Source organism: Peromyscus leucopus, chromosome 15 (assembly GCF_004664715.2).
Source record: "Peromyscus leucopus breed LL Stock chromosome 15, UCI_PerLeu_2.1, whole genome shotgun sequence".
Lineage (NCBI taxonomy): Eukaryota > Metazoa > Chordata > Mammalia > Rodentia > Cricetidae > Peromyscus > Peromyscus leucopus.
Window position 1 is genome coordinate 22,237,424 of NC_051076.1, and position 26,436 is coordinate 22,263,859.

Genomic DNA, 26,436 nt, shown 5'->3' on the forward strand with positions numbered 1-26,436 from the left:
TAATGAGTACACGTGGGTGGGCTCTGATTTATTACATATTCTTCCTGTAGATTTCTCTGCTTTAATCCATCTCTGGTGGGTGGCACTGATAACAGTTTTATCTACGAATCAGCTGAATTCAAGAAAAATACAATTTTGGGAAGAGATATCAGGAAAAGTACAAAATTCTAGTGGGGGATGAGGAAATTCTGGGCTTCACTTATATATTGTATGGAGTAGGCCAAGTTCAGGATTGAGGAGAAAGGAGAGAACATATAATATTAGTGGCAGTTGGGAATTGCAGCAGTTTCTGAATATTTTTTGTCACTTTGAATACCAAAGGCATCTCCTGATTCTAGATTTTATAAATGCCAATGATATCTATCCAGGAATGTATTCATTATTCAAAACTATTAGCACTTGCTAGCCAGATATTTGACCCAAGTGCTAGCTATATATTAGTTATTAATTAAATATTTCCTGCCCTTGTGATATTTACCATGAATTAGACATTATCTTCTCTGTTCTTCACTTGTTTCTACTTTACAAATTTCTTGTATTAGTAAAATGTCTACATTAATTTGTCTTCTGATTTTCAGTGTGTCAGCAATAACATTTTTAAATGTCTTTACTAACTGTAAATGAGAAAGTAATTGCCACTTACTTTAATGTTGCTATCTAAATGATCTCTTGTGCCTTAAATGTCAGTGGTTGTGAGAGTAGCTTTTGTAGTTTTATGCTTTGTAGACTTTACACCATTGTCTATTTTGATCGTGTGTTTTCGGTGTTAAAGCAGCAAAGAGTTGTATTGAACATGCTTTGTTGTGTTTTTTACCATGTAAAAAGATTTTTTCCAACCATAGCGTAACAGGATGTTGAATGACAGAGGTAATGTTTTTTTTTTTTTTCTGCCATAAAGACATAATTTCTATCACAGGAATTATGCACATTTGTGTGTTGGGAAAAGAGGGTTTTCATCATCTCCGTGTGTCCATGTGGCATGAGGAAATCTTTTCCCTTCTTATTTTTGTTGTGTTAGTGTTGTTGCTGTCATTTAAAAAGCATCCATATCTCTACTCAAGAAATATTTGCAACTGAAAAACACCCACATTAAGCATTTATGACTAGAGCTTGCTTAGTAGTTTATCATTAGTGAACTTTTTCATCTGAATGTTTATTCACTACACTATAAAAAAAGGTCTTTCAATTGTTTTTGATTATTCATTGTTTTTAATTTACCAGAGTATAATGTTTCTATCTTAAGGAGTAGTAGACTACAATTTTTTGTGAGGTGTGTATATGTCAGTTACTGAAAATTGTGCTGTGTGTGAGCTGTCATGGTGATTTTGAAATCATGATTTTTATTTTAACTTTTTAAAATGATAACATAATAATTCTTTTTTTAATAATTAAACTAATTTAGTAAATTCAAGATGGAGGCGCTTTCCTACTGATTATGCTTCCACCTCAGAAGATGAATTTGGATCAAACCGTAATTCCCCTAAACATACTCGTCTACGTACTTCTCCAGCCCTGAAAACCACTCGCATGCAGAGCACTGGATCAGCAATGCCTGCTAGTTCTTCATTCAAGCACCGAATTAAAGAACAGGAAGACTATATCCGAGACTGGACTGCTCATCGAGAAGAGATAGCCAGGTTGGTTTTCAGTCTTGTATCAGCATTGCAAGTTGTTGGGAGCTAGAGACCTGGCTAAGGGCTAGTGGTTATAGGCTAAGTAGATGACCTGGGTTTGGTTCCCAGCACACACATCTCAGCTCATGGCTGTCTGTAATTCCAGTTCCTGAGGGTCTGATGTGTCTCCTGACCTCTACAGGCTCGTGCTTTATGTGATGCACAAACATACACTCAGAAACACATATACACATAAAAAAAAGAGTTAAGGGGTTGGTGATTTAGCTCAGTGGTAGAGCACTTGCCTAACAAGCACAAGGCCCTGGGTTTGGTCCTCAGCTCTGACAAAAAAAAAAAAAAAAAAAAGAATTAAAAAAAATAAAAACATTAAAAACATTTCAGGTTGATAACAAAAGTTTCCTTATTTGTTCTAATTATCTAAGAAATGAAATCTTCTGGTCTTAAAATGTTTTATCAAAAGAATTACCCTCTATCAGACCTATCAGACTTTCCCTTTTATTTTCATTTTAGATTATTTAATGTTTGTGCTATATATATCAATACAATATCAATAGGGCAGAACACATCATATACCCATTTATTTTGGCTCCCTTCCCCCTTTTTAAGATTTCTAATAGAGATGCTGGCAAGGATAACTTTTGAAAGATGGTCTAAATCCACATAGTTAGCATTAGTTTGGGCAGTGTACAGATTACTCTCCTTTTAAACCAATCTAAATGAACAGTCTGTTTCAGATAGGCTACTAATGTTACTGGGCAACTTTGAATAGGTATGTTTTTACCCTTTTCATTGTGGTTTGGTTTTCGAGGCAGTTTTGCTATAAAATCTAGGCTAAGTTAGTCATGAATTTGGGATCCTCCTTGTAGGCCTCAAATGTTGGGATTACAGGTATGCTCTACCTTGCCTGGGTTTGCTTAAATTTTTATAAATTTATTAAATGTAGTTATAGTTCAACCCATTAGTCAAAACATGATTATTTTGAATATTAAATGGCTGCTGCTTATAACGTTTAAATATGTACAGAAAGTAAAACTCACATTGCACATATAATAACACTTCAACACAAACATTTTAGACTCAACAGAGGCCATAGTAGCTAAAATCTAAGGATTTTCTTTTTCCAAATCTAAGATTTTGAAATTTTACTGGAGTATGCTTTTGTTGCCTAAACACTTTTTACTATGTTATATGCTAATTATGTTTGCCTTTCCATTAAGATATTAAATGTTATACTTGGCAGTATTTTCAGACAATGTATGTACAGTAGTCCGTAATGCTTTCAGAGCAGCAGCAGCAGCAGTAGCTTTTACTGTAATTTGATGTTTTTTTCTTTCTTGACTTTTGTGATCAGGTTTTTAAAATTAGTTTCTCTAATTAGAGAAAAGGAATCTGTGAATAGTGGGCCCACATATACTTGTAGTCAAAGAATGCTGACATGCTCTCTGTTCTGATCACAGCTGCTGCAAGCCGTGCTTTGATCTTTGATTGTCCCCTCTGGCTGTACAAGGTCAAGTGGTACAGAAGGGAACTAGAGCTTGTCTGTCTCCTCAGACTCTCTCTGCCATAATTAGAAAGATCAAATCCTTTTACTTTTGAGGGTCAGACCTTTCATTGATCCAAACAGAGAAGAATGAGCATAAAAGAAGGCAGACAGTGGTTCCAAACATTGTTTTTCCTCAGTTTTATTATTGTCTGTTGAGATTGCTGTTGTCTCTAGGTTCTCAAAGAGGGTTCGAAGTCTGCATTCTAACAATTTTCATCCCTGGCCACCTCTGTTTTGTCAGTTGAATTGCGCTAATAGTGTCTAGCCTTTGAGAGTCTAAGTGTTAAAAGAATATAAGGCAGAGAAGTGGTTTTTCCCCCATGAAAAATAGAGGAAGGACGAACAAAACTATTGGCAGGGAAGGGGGAGTTAATGTTTAGTGTTCTAATAGAGTAATGATAAGTTAGAGTAATGTGAAAAAAATATTTTCAAAGGCTTTAAGCTAAATAAGAGAAATATTGTCTTTGTATGGGATATTGCTGTCAACTAAACAAAACTCACTAAGCATTAAAGAATAGTTGAGATATTTGTAATAGAGAAGTGTAATTTTAAACTTTATTACAAAAAATGGTTTATGCTCTGGTGGATTGATCTCTCTCTGTTTTCAAATGTAGACCTGTTTAATTCATCGTTTTTGTTTTTTTTTTTTACCTGTATTTAAATAAAAACAAGGTTAATCCAGAATAGAAAATATATAAGCAAAATACAGCATAGTTGGTCTTTCAGTTTGTAAGGGAAGATTTTCTTCCAGATATTCTTGATCCATGTGCCTAAGTACAGCATAAGATAAGTTTCCTTCCAGTAGAACTTTGCTAGATTTTAGTGGTTTTATAAATACTAAGGTAAACAAAGCTAGAGTTTTACTTTTGCAAATGACTAAATACTTTTAACAGGAAAGGTTATACTGGAAGATTATATAATTCACATTTGAATCACAAGGAACTTAGCATTATTGTATTTTAAATTCATTATTACATACGCATCGTATCATTTAATTACACTTGAGAATTCTGGTTGACAGTGTATTAAGAGAAAACAACCAGTTCATTATAGATATTACACTGAAACATTTAAAAATAAAGCCAATATAATAGTTTATCTCAGCTCTGTAATTTGTAGATATTATTTTCTTTTTATATACCTCTAGAATGATATTTTGCATCATATTTATATTTACTTGAGTTTTTTATATGTGTTCTATATATTAATTCAAGATTCCCATGAGGATAACGTCATTTTTTAGTGCTGAAATGGAAGAGGCCAGTCAGAGCTAGAATCATAGTTGTAGAAGTCATTCACAAAGAAAATAGTTAAAAGCCATGGTACTAAATGGTATCACAAGAGATTGTGAGCAGACTGAATACTGCTGGCTCTAGGCAGTAAATTAAATTATAGAGCTGAAGTGTAACCACGTGGTCCAGAAGTGGACTGTAGGATCAGACATGGATTCATATCCTTTTGTACCATAAAATTTGTGTAAGTCTGTGGTAAGCATAATACCAGTAGAGCATTAGTAATAATTTTACTAATAAATGTTACATTTTAAAAACGACAGAGAAAATAGTGATAGTTGATTTTCATTAGGACTTTAGCTTTCTGTTTATCCCATAAACTTTATGAGAAGTCACTTATAGTTGGAGTTTAAGGCCAACATTGTTTTTAACAGTTTATAAAATATTTTGCTAGACTGTTATAACCAAGAATCCGAACCAAGGAAGGTTCATATCTTCAGTCCAAACTCAATTTTATAATTTTATATTGCTCTTATAATAAAAATACTTTATAAGTTGTCTATGGTTTCTTAGTACTAAAAATAGAATTCTTAAAATATTTTCTTAACTTCCAATATACCTTTAAGTCTGTAATAATGTATTTTACAGGATACACTCTAAAGATAACAAACCTCTACTGTATTAGTAGGGAAAGTGTTATCACTAAGCACATGTATGAAAATCACAAACGTTCTGACCCAAAGTGCTTGGTTCAGCTTGCTTCCTTCTACAGAAGACATGAACTTTGATGGCAGCTTTTGTCACTTGGTGTAGAAGGACTAGCAGTGTTCTTGATCGATCTTTACACTTGGTTTATATTTTTCATCGTTGCAACTTTTTTCTCTTAAAATTTTGTAATAAAGAAAACAGAGGGGTTGGGAATTTAGCTCAGTGGTAGAATGCTGGCCTAGCAAGCACAAGGCCCTGGGTTTGGTCCTCAGCTCCAAATTAAAAAAGAAAAAAAAAAAAAGAAGAAGAAAATGGAGTAAATGTAGAATTGTATATTAGGTTTTAAAATTGACAAGTTTAAATTTTTGATATTTGCTAAGGAAACATTATGTTATATAGCCCCAAATAGAATGTTTGTACTATTTTGGGATTTCTTCTAGCAGATTTGAAGGAGATGAAAAATGAGAGGAAGAGCAGAAACTGTAGGCTGAGAATTTAAAAGCAGACACAGCACTACATGTAAAGACACACGTGGCTATAATCCAGTATATGCAATCGAGCAACTTTATAAAGTTAAGTTGAAAGCTCGTTTGGTAACTGCATGACTTAGACCCATTATCTAGATTGAACAGGTGCTTTATTTCTGTTTGGAATAGTTTCATAAGTCTTTTCTAGTATTTTTATTTTCCTCTCATTTTCTTGTAGTGATTTTGTAGTAAATGCCAAGGGCTTGCTTGTGTCTTGGTGTTTGAGACAAGGTCCTTGTAGTCCAGGCTGGCCTCAAGCCTACGATGAGGATGACCTTGAATTCCTAATTTTCTTGCTTTCTCTTCTCAAGCGTTTATATTACAGACATGTGCCACCACACCTGACCAGCTGCTTACATTTTTAGTAATAGATTGTTATCATTGAGTCAGGTTTAAGACAGGAATTACCTTTCTAAGATACAGCAAACATGTGCAGAAGATGCAGCACATAAAAGAAATACTTCCTGGGAAGTTGTTGTTTGAACATTATGTGGTGTACATAATGAGAATCTCTTGTTTTTACAGTTTTTCCTTCTAACACATGAGGATAGCTTCCTTTTTAACCTTACCATTTTCAATAAACATCATGTTTCATTATATAAATATCTATAAAGGAAAAGTACATTTCTTAAAAGTAAACTAATGCTTATTTTTTTTTTTTTTGGTTGGTTGGGTTTGTTTGTTTGTTTTTCAAGACAGGGTTTCTCTGTGTAGCTTTGTGCCTTTCCTGGAACTAGCTCTGTAGACCAGGCTGGCCTCGAACTCACAGTGATCCGCCTGGCTCTGCCTCCCAAGTACTGGGATTAGAGGCATGCACCACCACCGCCCAGCAATGTTTTTAAAATCATAAGTCTTGTTATTCTGTTTCTCAGTGTAGTTCATTTATTTCAGGAAAGAATTTATAACCCAGATTGGGCATCTTATCCAAAGTACTTGAAACTAGAAGTGTTTGTGGTTTGAGTTTTTGGGTTTTTAGAATATTTTTATATACATGATGGGTATCTTCAGAAGGGAACGCAGTCCTAGGCACAAAATTTATTTCATGTGCTTTATACACCTAGCCTGAAGATAATCTTATCCAATATTTTTGATATGCCTGAGTTTGACTGAAACTTAGGACATATCAGGTATAGAATTTTCTATTTGTGCTGTCGTGCTGATACTTAAAAGCTTTGTCTTTTGAAGCATTTTAGATCCAATAACTTCAGTTTAGGGATATTAAATCTATCTCACAAAACATACACCCCAGCTTATTCTCAATCACATCAGCAGTTAAGTTTAAAAAATTGCATGATAGAGTGGTATAATGCAAAGGTCTAGTGATGTCCTTCCTCCTTGTGTCGATGGCATACAAAGTTCACCTTGACTTCTGAATGCCACCCTTGGAAGGTATTTGTGAGGAGTAGATGGGAGAGTTAATATGAAAGGTTCTTATACTGGTAATCTATTTATTCTAAGCTCCAGAAGAGCAAAGGACCCTGGTACTTCTTCAGTGCTGTCCCCTCAGAATGCAGAGTGGTACCTGGCAAATAACAAGTGATCAGTAAATACTTGTGGGTGTTTTACCTATCTTTTTGTACTGGCATAAAAAAAGAAAAGCTGCAGTTTCTTACAAGGAGTACGTACACACACACACACACACACACACACATACATATTAAATCACCTTACATGTCTGTCGACCTATAAACTTCAACACAGCTTCATTTTAAATTTGGTCCAATTTTTACACAATTGCTGTACTCCTTGAATATCTTTTAAACCCACATTTTGGGACTAGAGAGAAATCCTCAGTGGTTAAAAGCATTTGTTGCTCTCACAGAGGACCATGATTTATTTCCTTGCACCCACATGGTGGCTCACAACCTTCCATCAACACTCTCTTCTGACCTCTGTGGGCACCAACTTGTATATGGTCTGTGTACACACATGCATGTACATACTTGAACATTTGTGTATGCATACATATACACACATACATACATATATATATGCATACATACATACACATAGGCATATAGGCAAACACTCATACATATAAATCTAAAAGAAATTTTTAAGAAAAAATTAAGCCCACATTTTATATAACTTTTTTAAAAAAATTTTTGTACTTTGAAAGTTATTTAAGCTTTCTCATGTGTTTTAAAGTGTATTCTATCATTCTAGAACCTTCTGTATGGAAGAAGCCCAATTTTTATTTTATGTCCAACAAATATATAATATGGAAAAATTCTAAGAATTGAAATCTTTTTTGAGATGTATGGGAATATCAGTGACAGAATTCTGCTATTTCTCTTTCTTAAAGAATTTCTTTAAATGCTAAGAGAAAACTGTTTTCAGTTTTAATTGCCACTAATAACCAGAACTGAGCTGGAGGTGTGACTGGTAGAGGTCTTGCCTGGCATGCTGGTAAGCCAGATGTTGTCATGCATATGTGTCATCCCAGTACTCAGGAGGCAGAGGCAGGATGGTTGCTGAAAGTTTCAGTCTTGAGGCTAGCCAAGTACTGTCTCTCAAAAAACAAACAAACATCAAACAAACAAACAAGCTCTTGACTTCTCAGTCCTCTTCGGTGAACCTTAGGAATCCATCTTAGCGTTTCCAGTTGTATGATTTCAATTGCATAAATACTTAGAATTACAAAAATTTTCAGTAATGCTGTAATAGTTATCAAAATATTTAACAAGATAGTAGCAAATAGCTCTTTATTAACATGTTTAGTAAATGTCACTAGTTTGAAAAAGTAATCACTGTAAATGATGTTTTGAGATGCCTGTAAACAACTGTCATGCGATTTCTGTTAGTGACAAAAATCTCTAGTGTTGTGAACTCCGTTGTAGTCTGTTGCTTGTATTTATTGTTGAAATGATACGTATCACTTAGGTTACTGAAAATAATGTCCTTGTTTCTTGTTATTCATGTTCAGATACTTCCTGAATTCTGTCATTTCCAAATTTAAGATTTCTGTGACATGTTAATGCCAAATCATTTACATTAACTGTATTTTAGAGTATTCAGAATGCATTTTTCAAGATAGATTATTTGGAACTTAATTCATTAATGTTAGTATTTGAAGTAAAAGGTAGCAGTGTGGGGTGTGTGTGTGTGTGTGTGTGTGTGTGTGTGTGTGTGTGTGTGTGTGGTGTGTACACCAAAATAGTAAAGAACATTTCCAAAGAATCTTAATTTTAGGATATAAATCTGTAATTAGATATGCAAATTTTATGACTGTTAAAACTGATTGTTGCTAAAGCTGTTATTTAAAGGGAATGAATTTTCTTTTCTAATATTCTTTACAGGATCAGCCAAGATCTTGCTCTCATTGCTCGGGAGATCAACGATGTAGCAGGAGAAATAGATTCAGTGACTTCCTCAGGCACTGCCCCTAGTACCACAGTAAGCACTGCTGCCACCACCCCTGGCTCTGCCATAGACACTAGAGAAGAGGTAGGAGATCTTCATGGAGAAATGCATAAGGTTCTTTCTTTTCCTCATTTCTTTTGCTTTTAGCTTTTTACGTAGTTTATTTTAGTTATGTCCACCATCCCTGTCTGCATGCAGCTCTGCATTTTCCAATGTTGCTTTAACAAATTTATTTTTTGTAACAATTAGTAAAGACTAAAAGGCTAATATTTGGTCTACTATTAACATAAATATGGAAAATTATTTAACTATAAGCACTTTGCCTGTTGATTCCTGATCTATGACATTACTTGAAATGTGAATGTAAATGTTACTTGGAAAGCAAATTGAAGTTCACCAAATGACTATATAAGGTGTCAATGAAGTTTGACATGAAAATACTCCAGTTAGAAGAAATGGTCATTAATAGCAAATAAAGTTAATAGCAAAGAAAGAGAAAAATTCAACAGCTCTTAAAAATAGTAATTCTGTTGACAGATATACACAGTATTGTTTTTAGAAACTGAAATGTATGTTATACAAGCGCTATTTCTCTCACTTATACACCTAAATACTCCAAATATCCTTACAAACTCTGGAATATACATTAGAATTTGTACTGTTGGCCACCTAAACCATGGCCTCCACCAGTACAATTACAGGAGATACCACTTGCATAACATTGCTCCATAGAGTACCTTTCACTTAAAATTGATGATACAGTGGCCTCTTATCCTCTGTAGCTATGAATATTTGGTTCCAAGGCACACATCAAAACCTGAGAATACCCCACTCTCTTAGCTAAAATAGTACAGAGCTTAAATGTAGGCTATGGGCATCTTTCCTCTTTATACTCATCCATGGATTATTTATAAAACCTACTATAGAATAAAAGTAGTTAGGCTGTATTGTTTAGAGAACAGTGAGTGACAAGAAAGAGGTCCATAAAGCTCTAGTAAACAGCATTTAAAAAATTACTTTCAGTACTCAGTTGAATCCCCAGATAAGGAAGGTTGACTGTACTCTCTAGTCATGTTGACTATATTTATCCTGAGCCAAAGAGTAAGCCAAAGGTTAGCCTTTAAAGGAATAAGGTTGTCTTTATATGGCCTAAAAGCTAGAGATCTGTTTTATGTTTTTAAATGATTGAAAATATGAAAAGAATAGTGATTTATAACATGAAGATCATTTTAAATTCACATTTCAGTACCCATAAATTAAGTTGTAATACAGTGTAGCCCTTCTCGCTTGCCTAACTGTTGTCTGGCTGTTTCTGTGTTGCAGTGCAAAACTGATTTTTCAAACAGACTGTGCGGTTGCAAAGTCAAGACCATTTACTATCTGCCACTTTACAGAACAGTGCTGCCAACCCCTCATACTGATAACTCCACTTCTTTATCTTATTAAATGTTCTAAATAGTAACCAAAAATGCCTAGCCTTTTGGACATTTAATCCTGGTAAACTGTGCTGATAATCTTTTTCTTCAGTTGCTTTTTGTCACATTTTTTTCTTATAAAGCTACTTAATGGTCACTTATTTATTTTTTGTTTGTATGTTTTCTAATTTAATAAATGATATTTCATTAATCTGTGTAGAGTTTTGTTACCACACTGATCAATTGTAAATGTATATAAAATCATCTTTGTTGGTTTAAAAAAACAAAAACTAGAGGATCTTCATGGTGGCAAGACATACACATGTCTCTGGTACATTTAAATAATATTATTTTCTCAGCTTTCTAACTCAATTTTACCTAACATGGTTATTCATCCCTGAGGCCCAGTAGAGTTACTGAAGTATTTCATGGAATAGATTTCCATCCCCTTTGTTTGATTTCAGAATGTTATGCTGGTTGTTCTCTTGTCGGTAAACCCGTTACTCGGTGTTGCATGTCCATAGCCTTCACTGTAGGTGACAGGACAGCCATCATTTTTACTGTAGGAGCGTGTATGTTTTCTATCACTGTTAAAAGTTTGACTAAGGCCAAAATACTTACTATGTGGATTCATTTTTGTTTCCTTTCGTAAACTTAATTGGAATTTGCCATTTATGTATCTTGTGAAGAAATTTGGCACCTGGATTTGGGGAGGAATAAAGGATAAAACAAGATAGAAAACTAAAAGAAAAAGAAACATTGTTTTATACTGGTAAGGCAATGTGAGTAAAGTGAACTCATTGTCCACCTACATGGCTCAGAGTCTATTCTCTTTAGCATCTGTTTTTCCTTTGAAGAACATCTTAATCATCAGAGTTGAATTTAGCATAATTAAATATTTTTCGATTCTGAAAATCAAATCAGTATACATGAACATCTACTTTATGGAAGAAGCCTGTTTGGCGTGCTTATTTTAAAATAATTGGTTCATTGAAGATACCATGCTTCTGTTACTACTCGAAAATGAAATAACTTCTTTCTAATATAAAAAGTATAATGCCAGTATCTCTACACTTGCTGTCATTCTGTTCTCATAAGGGTTTGCTTTTGTCCTACTAGTTGGTTGACCGTGTTTTTGATGAAAGCCTCAACTTCCGAAAGATACCTCCAATTGTTCCTTCTAAAACACCAGAAGGAAATAATGGTCGATCTGGTGATTCAAGACCTCAACCAGCAGAGCCTCCTGATCACTTAACAATTACAAGACGGAGAACCTGGAGTAGGGATGAAGTAAGCAAACTGCAGACTTTTAACATATGGTGAAGAGGCATCCCTACTGTGCCATTAGGTCCCAGTTACTTTAGGGGTATCAAGTCAAGTTTGTAATACATTATTAAAGAGAAAGAGTTATCCAAGCTAAACTAATAATGTATACAAGAGTCAATATTAATTCTAACTTAACCTAAAAGCTACTATTTATAAAAACTTTTAAATCTTTTTTAAAAATTAATATGGAACTAGAAAGATGGCTTGGCAGTTAAGAGCTCTTACTGCTATTGTACAGGACCCAGACTTGGTGCCTAGCAATCACATAGTGGCTCATAACCATGTCCAGTTGCAGAGAATCTGACTCCTGATCTCATTGGGCACCACGCATGCATGTGGTGTACATATGTAAAGGCAGACAAAAGAACACTAATACACATAAAAATAAACCTGTTGTTGTTAATGAATATGCTAGCAGGTGCAGTGGTATACACCTGTGTACAGTTCTTTGAATCACTTGAGCTCTGGAGTTGGAGAGCAGGCTCGGTAACATGGAAAGACCTGTCTCTAAGTGAATGCCAGTGAAAAACCAAAAAGAGAAAGGTTTATGCCAGTGGGAAAAATCGATGAAAGGGCTTAGGGAAATAAAATATCAGGAATATAGAGGGGGCTTTAACACACACGTGTGAGCACACACACACACAAGTTATTTGAAATAGCACCATGCCATGCAAAGGGCTAATTGAGAACAGTGTATATATAGACGGTAGTAGTGGAAGTCTATATTAGTGAGCCATTCACAAAAAGAAACTAATCACAGGTCTGTACTTTTGGATCTCTGGATTCAAGACCTGAATATTAGTGTGTAATAATGGTTGTGGTGCCAGGTGTGGTGGTACACACCTTTAATCCTAACACTTGGAATGCAGAGGCAGGCAGAATTCTGAATTCAAGGCCAGTCTGGTCTACATAGTAAGTTTCTGGACAACCAGGGCTACACAGAGAAAACATGTTTCGAGGAAAAAAAAAAAAAAAAAAACAACTGGGGGAAAAAGTGCTTTGTGTTTTATTTATTTGCTTATTTCTTTATTCATTTTATAGGTTCTGGAGACAGGGTCTCATGTAGCCCAGACTGGCCTCAAGTGCCATGTAGCTATGGTTAATCTTCAGCTACTGTCCTCCTGCCTCTACCTCACTGTCTTGTAGATGTACCCCACTATGGTCAGTACTCAGTGTTGTTAATAATGCTGAACAGAATATTTACCAAATGAGAAAACTACAGAGTTGCAATGCCAGTCCATGAGAGACTTACAACATAATTTTTCTGTTGTACACTGGTAGTGGTTAATTTTGTTTTTGGTATAAATAAAATGATCCATTCCATTAATTTTACCCATATTCATTGTATATCCTCAGGTATGAGGTGACAAATTCCTCTAAATTAAAATTTTGAGGGAGCAGTTTATATTTTCAGTGAAGTCATCTCAAGGTGATACCAGAAGTTGAATACATTTTAACACTGACCTATACTTTGTGGAGTAGAAATGAGAGAAACCTTTTCTGTGTGGTGATCTTTCCATAGAATGCTGTACCCTTTCTTCTTAATATGTATTTTCCACTTTTGCTTCACCGATTCCTCAAGGCCCATAAATCCCATGATTCCCACTTCTCCTCTCCTTGTCTTCTTGTGGCTTTCTGTTTTTACTCACTCAGTCTCCTGTCCTCATTGAATCCAGACTTGTGTCATTGTGAGCACTTCCTATTCCTGTCACACTCATTGAACTTCCTTCACAGTTCTTACAGTACCTGCTTTCTTACACAATATTTAATAGCATCACCTGTGGTATCTTGTTATACCACATTCTGTTGCTTTTTTAAAGCATTTTGCTGTTCAAAGTCATGGCTTATCCTTCTGGGTCCCTTTTAGAGAATCTGCATGTAGTTGTAACAGTATAGGGCTATTTTGGAAACCACATCTAGAATCAAACTGAGTCCTCCTTCTCCCCTACACTAGCTCTGTCTTCTGTGATTTAGGCCTAACTCAGCCTGCCACCTGTCTGAAACACAGCCTTCAAGCTCCTCAGCCTCATGCTGTCTGTGGCTGTCCTCTCTCTGCAGCAGAACTGAGTTGTGCCGGAGATCATGTGGCCCTCAGAGCTTCAAATCTCTCTGTGCATTGACAGAAGTGTGCTGACCCCTGGTTCTCAACTGTGGCAATACCAATCTCCATCATGAAAATTGACTACTTTGAGTCAATTCTTTAAAATTTATCTCCCTCATTAGTCTTAAAGAATAAGTAGATAATATAGTACTTTACTTACATTTTCTATTTTATGATAATGTGAACTATAAATATGAGAAGCAGGATCATGATAGTAAATAAAAAGGATAAAATGGGTTATTTTTGAAATGGGATGACCAAAATAATAGGGAACTTTGACAAGTTATTTAACAAAGGAACTCTTTGTTGATGTTTCTTCTGTTTTCTCAACTTAATTACTGTTACATTGTTTATTTCTTTTAAATTAAAATTGGCATAGATAGCATTTGTATAGTGAATTGCAGCTAGTATCTTAAGTTATTCAGTAAGTATATATTCATATGCTTTTTTCTGTTGCAGGTCATGGGAGATAATCTGCTGCTGTCATCCGTCTTTCAGTTCTCTAGGAAGATAAGACAGTCTATTGATAAAACAGCTGGGAAAATTAGGTACTTGTGTTTCTCTAATCACTGCTTTATTTCCTGTTCCATTTTCTTCAACCCTGTTGCCACAGCTGTGAGGAGCTAGGGAAGTCACTGATGTGGATTCTTACTGCTGTTATCGCCAGTTACTTTTGAGCTATAAGGAGTAGTCTTGGCTAAACAAATGTCCCTTGTCATGAACCCATTTGTAATTGAGAATTAACCCTTTCAGTTATTAGTAATCAAAGCCATTTTCCTTCTTCACAAAATATTAGTAAATATTTTGAAGTTAACAGACTTTTGAGGTTTCTCTTACTCAGACTGGACTCCAGTATCTGCTGCAGTCTGAGCTCTTCAGACTCGGGAAATCTGTGGCGCAGCAACCTTATTGATTCAAATCTAAGTACACTAGTGATTCAGCTCTAGGTTCACATTCTTAATTTAAAAAAAAAAAAAGTGACTGAGACACCTAGTGGTGGTGCACACCTTTAACGCCAGCACTCGGGAGACAAAGGCAGGTGGATCTCAGTGAGTTTGAGGCCAGCCTGGTCTGCAGAAGGAGTTCTAGGACAGCCTGGACAGAAAAACCTTGTCTCAAAAAAGAAAAAAAATAAATAAGTAGAGCTGGTGACAGAGCCCACAGCCTATGATGGTAGGGTGCTTACCTGCCATTTTTGAGGCTTTGGATTTGATCCCTAGCAGTGAACATAAGTGAGTAAACAAACAAATAAATGTAGCAAAAAATGCTCATTAAAAAAAAATAATGCAGTGCTTAGTCTTACTGCAACTTGACATGCCGTGTTTTATTGATGCTCATGAGAGACCTGCCCTTTCCTGGATGGAGAAAGAAGAGGAGGGTCTAGGGGAGTGGGAGCCGGGGAGCTATGGGGCGAGGTGCCATGGTCAGGATATAAAATAAATAGATGAATAAAAAAATAAAACAAAAAAAGTGTAATCTGCACTGTCCATTTTCCTCTTTATTTTTAGTAGTTTTTGGTTTAAAAATACAAATATTTAAGATATATTTATTTTATACATAAAATAGCTATCCTGTGTATATGCATTTTCCCCTTTAAGTTCAGCTCTCAAGAGTCTCCTACAGATGGAATCATCATCACTTGCTCCTTTTAAATTAATACTTTTAGTTTTTCAAAAGTATCAGTTAAATGTATTGATAGATCCTTAGTATTGGATTGGAATATGAGGCAGAGTGCCTTCAGGAATTGAATATTTGACTTTTCTTAATGAGTACCTTTAAACAGGTTTTTTTTTAATTATTTTAATGACTACCTTTAAGTAATCTGCATTTTTAAGAAAATTTTTCATTAATTCTCATACACACCTGAGAATAGAATTATTCCACAGAATAATAACATCATATTCATTAACAAGTAGTTATGGAGAACACAAATATCTCAGACTTCATCAGACAAAGGCACACAGGCCAGCTTGTTTACTTGAGTGTGTCAGCCTAGCTTAAGCTCTTTCTGCACACTCACAAGACTTGTCTTTGTTTCCTTTGCTTCATTTGAATATTAACTGTACTTTACTATTCACAATTTCTCTTCCCTCTAAAACTAAGTTGGTCCCCTTTTTGTTACTGAAATTACTAATTAGATAAAGGAGATAGAAATTATAAATTGTACTAATTTCGGTGAATTAAATTGAAACTGAGTTGAATTTTAAAAGTTACAGTTCACTCTTGATTTTAGAGAAATTAATTGCATGCTATTTATAAAATACTGCATAAGTCTGATCTTACATATTTATTTTATTTATTTTTACATATTTATTATTTATTTATTACTATTTTATTTTATTCATACTTGAAAATGATGAAATTAGCATTCTGAAACTGTCTTACATGAGGTTTATTTTCCCTATGATCATATCAGACCTAAGTTTGTTGATCTCATTTTCTTTCACAAGCAAGAGCTCTCCTCACAAGTCATCCCATCCACATCTGATACCCTCGAGTCAATTCATACCCACAGGCAGGTGTACCCTGTGGTAGAGCCCATTTAAAATTAGTAGGAAAAAGTAAGCCTAACTAATTAATTATTACACATAAATTAACAAATCTCTAGGCCTTGGTTTAACAAATCACATGCCTCGCTAATGAATCACCAGAGAAGTCATGCCTCAAGCTTGACTCCAGTATTTGGTTTAATTGATGATGATAAAATTGCTGCTGTGGTGGTTTTAATTCCACTAAAATTGTACTCTAAAATTGAACATGGAGGTATTAACCAAAAGACTATCTAAATGAAATAAATGTTGACTATGACAGTCTTATATAGGAATTGAAAAGGGATGCGCAAGGCCCTGGGTTTGATTGCCAGATTATCACCAAGGGGTGATGTAGATGTAACCAACCATCTTATTAAATAAGAAACACAGAACCAATGCAAAGAAGAAAGCCAAGAGCCTTACCTAGCTAGCCTCTTCAGCCAAGAGACCTACTTCCTGTGTGTTTGTCTTTATATAGTCTTTCTGTTCTGCCTTCTCATTGGTTGTAAACCCAAACACATGACTGCCTCGTCACTGCCTGTATGTACAGCCCTCCAGGTCTTCTATGGTATTGAGATTAAAGGCATGTGTCTCCAATGCTGGTTGTATCCTTGACCGCACAGAGATCTACCTAGCTCTTCTACCAAGTGCTGGGATTAAAGGTGTGCGCCACGAACGCCCAGTTCTGCTATGGCTTGCTATTAGCTCTGACCCCCAAGCAACTTTATTTATTAACATACATATAAAATCACATTTCAGTACAAATACCACCATAGGTGGAGTGCTATTAAAGTCACCAAATATATTCATTGATTGATTTGTGGCTGTATGTTATTTCCAGCATTCTTTTTGACTCCTTCACGAAGTACAGAAGGCAGATATGGGCTGGGCGGTGGTGGCACCCGCCTTTAATCCCAGCACTCGGGAGGCAGAGCCAGGTGTATCTCCGTGAGTTCGAGGCCAGCCTGGTCTACAGAGTGAGTTCCAGGACAGGCTCCAAAGCTACACAGAAAAACCCTGTCTTGAAAAACCAAAAATAAATAAATAAAATCCTGAAATAACATTAAAAAAAAAAAGAAGGGAGATATGAAAATGTAAGATTATAGTTCTGAGTGACAGTGTATTGGGAAGGAAATACAGGATAAGATCGTATGAAAACCCATACCAAAGACCTTTGGGGAAATTCATAGAAGAGGAGTGAATTGAAGAGAGACAAGGAAGGGCAAGGGGCATGGTGGCAGCTGATACTGTATAAAGGCAAGGAAGGGTCAGCTTGAGTAGACCCTAAAATGTCATGGGAAGGTAATAAATGAGTGCTCTCTCTATATACTGTTGTTTATGAAAATGTCACAGGAGTCACATTGTATGGTCATATGTGACTTGCTGATAGGAAGGCTTGAATATATCATACAATTTTATCCCTACCTTACTGAATTAAAAATCCCCTCCCCTAATAGCTAGATCCTTATCCAGGTAGTCACTCACAGAACATAGTATCCTAGACTGCCTGCCTTGTGCCTTGCATCTAGCATCTGGCCCAGTCTGCACTGAACTCATTCCCAGACTCCCTCACAGGAAAATACTGTGGATTTCACATTTAAGTGAGTCCAGATACTACATAGTTTAATTAAGTTAATTAATTTATTTTACTAATTTTGAAATTTGATGGTTGGGGAAAACTTTAAAGATCTCTATAAATGACTTAGTGACATAAATAGCAAATGTTACATGTGTTTAAATTGCCTTCCATGTGAGCTTTGAGTTTTTGGTATGTGTAAAGCTTATGGCAGACTTTATAAAAGATAATAATGATGATAAAATGTCTTGATTATTTTTATGAAATTTATCGCTGAATGCCAAGCTTGAGGCACAGATACGATGAACCAGTGTATAGGATCATATATGATGGATTTATGTCTAGTTAAGAGTAAAAGGAAATGGAAGATTGTAGCCGAACTTTTCTTTGTGCTGCCAGCTCACAAGAATCAACACAGAGACTTAGTATTAATTATGAAAGCACAGTCTTAGCTTAGGCTTGTTTCTAACTAGTTCTTATAACTTAAATTAACCCATACTTTTTAATATACATTCTTTTATGTGGCTCACTTACCTTTACGCTGCCCATCCTGCTTCCTCTGCATCTGGCTGGTGACTTCGCCTTTATTCTTCCAGAGTTCTCTCTCTGCCTGGAAGTCCTGCTATTGACTATTCAGCTTTTTATTACACCAATCACAGCAGCACATCTTCATACAGTGTACAAATATTCTACAACAGAAGGTTTACTTTCACCTCAGCTATTTGGAAGGGGAGGTGGTGGGGAAAGTTTTAAAAAGTGTGTGTGATTTCTGATAACCAAATCTAAAGGAAACAGATTGGCCTTCTGCATGCGAATTGCCATGGTGGTTTGGGGAATGACCACAGCTTAGAAACAAACTCAGATGCCAGTGAAAATCAAAGTGTATGCATACTTAAATTGACTGTTCCTGCTGTCCAGCATTCTTGCCACTTTCCAGCCCCATGACAATTGGCCCTCAGGTGGTAAACTACTGTTTACATCCCAGACTGCTTGTATTAAGGATTTAGACATTTTTCTCCCAATGCCAACAACTTCATTGGAAAGGATTTTTAGTTTACTAATTTTAAATGAAATAAGCTTTGAAATTTACTGTTTTCTTGGTGGAGCTTAGCCCAGCTACTCTTTTGAATGTAATTATAATGTGATGGCCATTGTTCAACAACCATTTTAAGTAAAAAAGTTTTGTCCAGTATAGCATTGTCTAAAATAACATATTGATGTGATTTTCTGCTTCCTTGGCATCCACATAAGTGATTAGAGTTAATTTCCTAAAGCCAGAGTGTGACAGGTTTGACATCTTATTTTTAAAAATAGGCTTATTCTTCTAATAGGACATTGTTTTCAGTGAATCGGGAGCCTTGAGTAGCTGTCCTATGTTCTTTTCACCAACAAGGAAATGTTTAGGAGTTCTAGAAACCATGCGTGTTATACTCATTCATTATCTTCTGGAAAAATTCACTGACTTTTTAGCACCTCAGTATCTCTAAACACATACTTCTTTGATTGTACAGGACCATTGTAGTTTTCACTTTGCCTATGGAGTCCTCGTTATTTTCTTAACTTTCCATAAGCCTTGTTGCTAAGAAGACCATTTAAAAAGGCACAATACATTTCTTAGTCCTTGATATCATAGTCATTAGATGAAGCTTTTAGGTGCCTGGCATTAAGATTCAGTCTCTTCAATTTGGAAAATTTCAGAGCTCAGAAGAATTTTATTCTGCATGCTTTTCACCTTTCTTAACCTGGTTATGAAAAATTACAGATGTTCACAACTTGATTTTGATTGTGTGCTTTTAAATAACATTTGAGGAAATACCATTTATACTGTTAATGTGAGGGCTGGAGAGATGACTCGGAGGTTAAGAGCACTGACTGCTCTTCCAGAGGTCCTGAGTTCAATTGCTAGCAACCACATGGTGGCTCACAACCATCTAGAATGAGATTTGGTACCCTCTTCTGGCATGCAGGCAGAACATTGTATACATAATAAATAAATAAATCTTTAAAAATTAAAAAAAAAGACTGTTAATGTACAGGATTTAGTTAAAGTAGATTTCCAGACTAGATTTATTGGAAAACTTAAGTAGAAAGATGTTTAAATCTTTCTCAAACTTCTGACTTGTGTCTCAAAAGATTTTAATGTATTGGAGAGAGAATTCTGCATTTGGTTGACAAAAAGTTGTAAAACTAAGAAATTTGAGTTTAGTTTCTCATATAGAACAGTTATCAGTTCTTTTTGTTAGAAATATATAAAACTTTACACTGTCTTAACTCCTAAGTTATGTACATTAACATGAATTAAGAATTTGAATAGCAGTATAGTAAGTAGTCCAATTTTCCATCTTTAAGGTAATGTTCAGAATTTGATCCATCAACAAGGTTGATGGTTCCTGTGTAAAGAAGTTTTAACCAACAGTTACATACCTAATTAAGCATATTTAATTAATTTTGCTTTACTTATACTTTACATTTCTACCACAATAAAGTTAAGCTTTCTTAAGCAGTGGGTATATCATTAGTTACAAATAATAACACTTCTATTCAGTTTTCAGCTAAAAATAAGATGAACATTAAAGAGTTTGGGGCATTTATTAATACCCAGTGAGTTATGTTTTTAATGGGTTTTCACATGCATGAATTGATAGTATTAACTAATTATTAATTCTGAGTTCATTCAATAATTGTTTTATTTTTCTTTATGTAGTTTTGAAATGATATCTTGATTTTGATAAAACCCTGAAAGGTTAAAATGTGCTTGTGTTTTGATCTGTAGAATATTATTTAAAGACAAGGATCGGAATTGGGATGACATAGAGAGCAAGTTAAGAGCTGAAAGTGAAGTTCCTATTGTGAAGACCTCAAGTATGGTATGGTGGTTTTTCAAAAGTAAACATTTCAGTGGCATGGCTTCATTTGTAGGGAAAGAAATAGTTTTGAATATTTGTTAGTTTACATTCTAAAAGACCGTATGAATGAATAGACTCAGTACATTTCAAACAGTGCTGTTTAAAATATCAGTTGTTTCAAGGTTGCAGAGAACACTATGGAGGGTCTTCTGTGTTTCTCACTGTGATGCATCTTGTTCACATGATAATTACACATTATAAAGAAGTAGCTTTGAATTTAGAACTTGAATTTTAAGTTGACATATTATTTCTATTTACTTAATACAGTATTTGTCTTTTAAAAAGCATGGATTTATCATATTGTTCTCCTATGTTGATGTTTCACTTTATATATTTTTCCAAAGAAAACTCATAGGCACATTGTTAAAATGTTGCAAAATTGATTGAAACGGATGTTTGAAAACCTTCCTTTCTATAGTAGTAGATTGCCTTGAACTTCTATTAGTATTATTGAAAAAAATTACTCCATTTCATTATTAAAAATTCTAATTGGGATCTTGTTTGCTGGGTGTCCTTTGACATAGCTACTAATGCAGTACTATAGAGATGATGATATGCATTGCTTGTAATCTGAGAATGTTTTAGTAAGCTAATTTGGAGTATTGCTTTCCCTGCAGGAGATTTCTTCTATTTTACAAGAGCTGAAAAGAGTTGAAAAACAGTTGCAAGGTAAATTTACTACTAAATGAATTAATTATGTTTCTGGATGTGGTAGTGTAGGGTGTTCTAATGGATGTCTATAATCCCAGCATTCAGGAGGCAGAGGCAGGAGGATTGAGTTTGAAACCAGCTCAGTGTATTCTATTTCTGAAAATGTATTTCTTAACATATTCTTAATTATTGAGACAGTATTTGACTAAGTGTACCAACTAGTACATATAAAAGTATAGAGCTGAATATATCCAAATTATTCATAAAAGGGGAGTTTTACAACCCTATAGAAAGGACTGGAGATGTGCCTTAGTCCTAGAGTTCCTGCCTCACATGTGTGTAGGCCTACCTTCTGTCCCAGCTGCATATAGTGAATGGATGTAGTGCAGCTCAGGAGGCCAGCTCCCAGAACTGCTGCAGGGTTGTGAGTATAAGACCTCACAGTAGCGGGACTTTAGGAAACTTTTTTATGTGAAGACCTTTAGAACTAAGTGTCTGTCTATCTGAAGAGAAAAATAAGGAAACACACATACTTTCTGATGGTAACTTTCTCTTTTACTTCATCTTAAATAATCCCTTCTGAGAATCTGTCTCCACACTGCTACAGTTTTTACATACAGCTATATGTCTCTCTCTACGTACATACATCTTTCTCTTACATGGCCATGCATTTCTGTACACAGTTACATCTATTTTCACACAGCTACACATCTTTCTTTTACATACATTTCTCTTCTACATCTCTTTTCTATACAGCTTCATCTTCCTTGTCTCCAAATCTCCATAGCCACAAATCTCCACACGGCCACAGCTATACATCTCATTTACATAGCGCTCTCACCGTTCAGCACTTTACACAGTTCCTTCACACCCTCTCACGCAGCTCTTTATACAGTTCCTTTTACATAGCTCCTCTACATAGCAGCAGGTCTTTCACATAGCTCGCTCTCTGTCTCTCTCTCTCTCTCTCTCTCTCTCTCTCTCTCTCTCTTTCTCTCACACACTTCTTAATTCACTCACTTCTTAATTCACACACTTCTTAATTCACTCAATCTCTCACACACTTCTCTCATGCTTTTTCTTCATCTCTCACATTTCTTTCTCTGCCCATTCAACTACATCCTTTACTCAGTTCTCTCTCTCTCTCTCTCTCTCTCTCTCTCTCTCTCTCTCGCTCTCTCGCTCTCTCGCTCTCTCGCTCTCTCAACTACATCCTTTACTCAGTTCTCTCTCTCTCTCTCTCTCTCTCTCTCTCTCTCTCTCTCTCTCTCTCGCTCTCGCTCTCTCGCTCTCTCGCTCTCTCGCTCTCGCTCTCTCTCTCTCTCTCCAGCTCTTACCTAGCTTTACACAGCCCCTCTCTCTAGCAGCAGCTCCTCTCACAGCCAAACTCTGGACAATTATGTGTTACATTTTCAGGGCCTGACCCATTCTCATAGCACAAGGTAAGTCACATAGTTTCTCTTAGGTTGGGGATGTCACATTGATTGGCCAGTGAGTAATGCTTAGCCATGCACATAGCTTTAAGTTGGTGAGGATTCTGAGACAGAAAGTAAACAGTTGGCTGAACCTTAAGCCTGTAACTTAAACTGAGGCTGGGACTACCTGCAAAAAGCCAATTACTGTAGAGGGTTATATCTACAAAAGTTGCCTCACGTCTGACCTTGATTCAGTAACAAACAACACCTAGGAATTCACCCTTGGGTATTCATCTCCAGGGGCAATCAGTTTGCTTTGAATATGTTCTGAAGTCTAAAATTAGCTGTCTTTGTGACTGAAAATATCATTACTTTCCTGTATGAGTTATGAAAAATATTCTAATATTATTAGAATTATACAGGTTAAGCAGAAATCATCTTCTGGACCATCCCCAGCAGTGTGTGTGCCCAAAGATGGAATATTTTTAGGATACAAACACACAAGCAGTGGGGAAAATACTCATAGCTGTTATTAGGGAAGAAATGAAGTGGCACATGAGGAAAATTACAGACAGAAACCACCAGTCATTTACAGTCAGTGATTGCATGGCTTTGCCAGGTGGGGCTCCCCATCAGGTGGGTTTGGTGGGTTGACCTGTCAGTACCAGTTGTCACCTGTTGTGTACTCCCACAGCCTCCCGCACATATGGATAGCTCCCAATATAAAAACTAAAATATTAAAAAATTAGATTTTTAAAAAATCTTTCTGTTTTGCTCTTGATGCAAATTGGTCTTAACTACTCTGTAGCTGGGGATGACCTAGAACTCTTGATCCTCCTCCCTCCCTCTGGTGCCCCCACACCTGGCATAATTATAGTGAGATCATTAACATATATGACAAAATCTGTGTGTTAAAAATATAAGGATTTTCAGTGCTCTTCTGTGAAGGTAAAAGGAAGTTTCTAAAAGCTCTTGGCTTTTACCCTTCTAAGTCCTACTCTGTTCAATCTCCTAAAGTGTCTATTGGAACCATAGGGGATACCTAGGAAATGCATTCAGGTCTGTGTAATCTACAAGGTAGATTAACCACAGAATTATTAAATCAGGTTAAGTACAATAGTAGAGGACTAGCGAAGTCTGTCTTAACGATAGACAATGCTCATATGCACCTCTTACTGAAAATAGAATTACATCTTTTTATTTTTTATTTCCTTCAGTGATCAACGCCATGATTGACCCAGATGGAACCTTGGAGGCTCTTAACAACATGGGATTTCCCAATGCTATCCTGCCATCTCCACCCAAACAGAAGTCCAGTCCTGTTAATAACCACAGCAGCCCTGGTCAGACACCAGCACTTTGCCCCCCAGAAACCAGGGCTCTGCACCCTGCAGCAGCTGCAGCCTCAGCTGAGTTTGAGAATGCTGAAACTGAGGCTGATTTCAGTATCCATTTCAATAGGTTCAACCCTGATGGGGAAGAGGAAGATGTTACAGTACATGAGTGATGTTCCCTTGGTTGTTAGAGACATTACCTACCGGTGGAGTGACTAGGGGTATTGGAAGCAGCATGATGTTGACATACAAAACAAGAGAGCTTGGTCAGCAACAATCTTGTTATCTTTGTCTTGTTCATTTACTTATTTATTTTTACCTCTAATGGGTCATACCAGTCTTTTCAAACCACTCAGACAACCGCTTGAAGCACACTTAGCAAAAGGCAGCTTGTTCAGTTTTGCCTTCTGTGGTTTCATGATTTTCAAATTGAGTCATATCATTGCATCCTTTCCCTTCATAGATCTTTGTGTTTGTTTGTTTGAAACTATGTTGTGACCTACAAACAAACTAAAATCTCCAACATTTCTGAGCTCCCGTGTCTCCTGTGCCAAGCTACTCCCTGAAATGAACTTCTTATCAGCTGTACAGATTGTTTAACCATTCAGTTTGCTTCTTAATAATAGGGTTTATAATTACTCACTGTCATTGGACACAGTGACACCGTGCTCTGTAGAGTAAAGCAGACCCTCCACAGCCGTCATCCTGTGTCCTAAGATTTTTTCCAACATAGTGTGATTTATATAACTGTTGCTAAGTAACTTGTCTTGGGGTTTACGGAAATTAACTATTATGTTTGCACTAAGGGAATTACTGGGAGTGATAGATGGACATATCTATATATCATTAAGGACTGACTTGTCTTTCTGTACATAGGAAGTTGACAATACTGTATTTGTTTTAACCCCACAGTGTTTTACTCCACATTTCAAAACGATCATTTGGCACTTTTTTTCTTTCCCTCCCTCCCTCCTCCCTCCCTCCTCCCTCCCTTCTTTACTTCCTTCCTTTCTATTTTAAGGAAATAAGATTTTTGTCTCTCCTTCTAGATGAAATGACAACTAGAAAGGTTAAACTTGACAGATAGTTTAGGTGGAGTATATTTTTAAAATTAAGAACATGTATATTTATCCTGTGTTACCAAGTTTTTATGTGGCAGTTGGAGAGGGAGATCCCTCTGAAATGATCATGAGGTTAATTTTTCTTCATTAGGAGATGTGGAGAACCAGTAATTGTGAGAGTAGTTGATAGTTTCGCTCCCAGTCCTTGAATTGCTTCTGTGTGTCCCTGTAGGTCCATAGTAACCCTGTGTCAGTCTCACACATTTGTGAGGACCCAGCAAGACAGCAACGGCGACAGAGGCTTTGGCTAATAGCTACTGTAGAGAAAGCCTGTGGAAAAATACCTTCTTTGTTTTTGTTACTGTTTTTTGTTTTCTTTCCAGGAAGCTCACATTTCAATAAGTTTTTAAATAAAGGAATTATTTTTGTGTTTCCAGAACACTATAATTTGGGTGAATCTTAATTCTTTTATTAATAGGCCTGGGTTTGCTTCAATGGCCCCGTCAGTCTATAAAGAATAAACTGCAACTTTTATGATATGGTCTTTGATATATTAGCAATAACCTGTGCTACATTTGTTTTATGGGATGGTTAACTGTATACTTCAAGATTTTTTGGGATCTAAGTAATCCTGTGCTTTTGGATCAGTTAATAAAAATGCAAAATCTTTTTGTAAAGATATAAAAGCAAAAGTCTGCTGTATAATGGGTCTTGTATTTTTTCTTTAAATTAAAAAAAAGAAAAGGAACTGTTTTCCTTGTAAAGCTAAATTCACAATTCTCATGAAGTAAGGCTTCAAAGGGGTTTCAAAGACTGTAAGGGGAGTGAGATGCTTTGAAGAAGCAAAACATAGAAACAGGGTCAGTCCATTTGAAGAAAAAGTTATGCAAAATAATCACCATTGTTCCCTCCTTTAGTTAATGTCTGGTACTGAGTCTGTCCACATGGAAGTACATGATAAGGAGTCTAAGGAAGTATTAAAATATATACTTACATTATTGTTTGTTTACACAGTTTTGTTCAATTATAAACATTTGGCCTTTTACTATGTTATTTTTATTTTGTATGAATACATTCTCCTTATTTATTTTTGTTACATTTATTACGTTATTT

General features: G+C 35.8%; 1 protein-coding gene across 10 annotated transcripts in view; it reads left to right on the plus strand.

The window, feature by feature from the left end:
- The window catches only part of Cep170 (centrosomal protein 170), a 102,108-nt gene extending 76,046 nt beyond the window's left edge, over positions 1-26,062 (plus strand). For 4 of the 10 annotated variants that reach the window (XM_028865507.2, XM_028865511.2, XM_028865512.2 and 1 more), the window contains 7 exons: positions 1,403-1,637; positions 8,944-9,121; positions 11,542-11,712; positions 14,309-14,397; positions 20,730-20,823; positions 21,480-21,531; positions 24,146-26,062. In XM_028865507.2, coding sequence (XP_028721340.1) covers positions 1,403-1,637; positions 8,944-9,121; positions 11,542-11,712; positions 14,309-14,397; positions 20,730-20,823; positions 21,480-21,531; positions 24,146-24,435 — 1,109 coding nt within the window. In that variant the 3' untranslated portion in view covers positions 24,436-26,062. The remainder of the gene's footprint in view (positions 1-1,402; positions 1,638-8,943; positions 9,122-11,541; positions 11,713-14,308; positions 14,398-20,729; positions 20,824-21,479; positions 21,532-24,145) is intronic. The other 6 variants (XM_028865510.2, XM_028865515.2, XM_028865509.2 and 3 more) reach the window with 3 other exon arrangements.
- Positions 26,063-26,436: the final 374 nt, after the last annotated feature.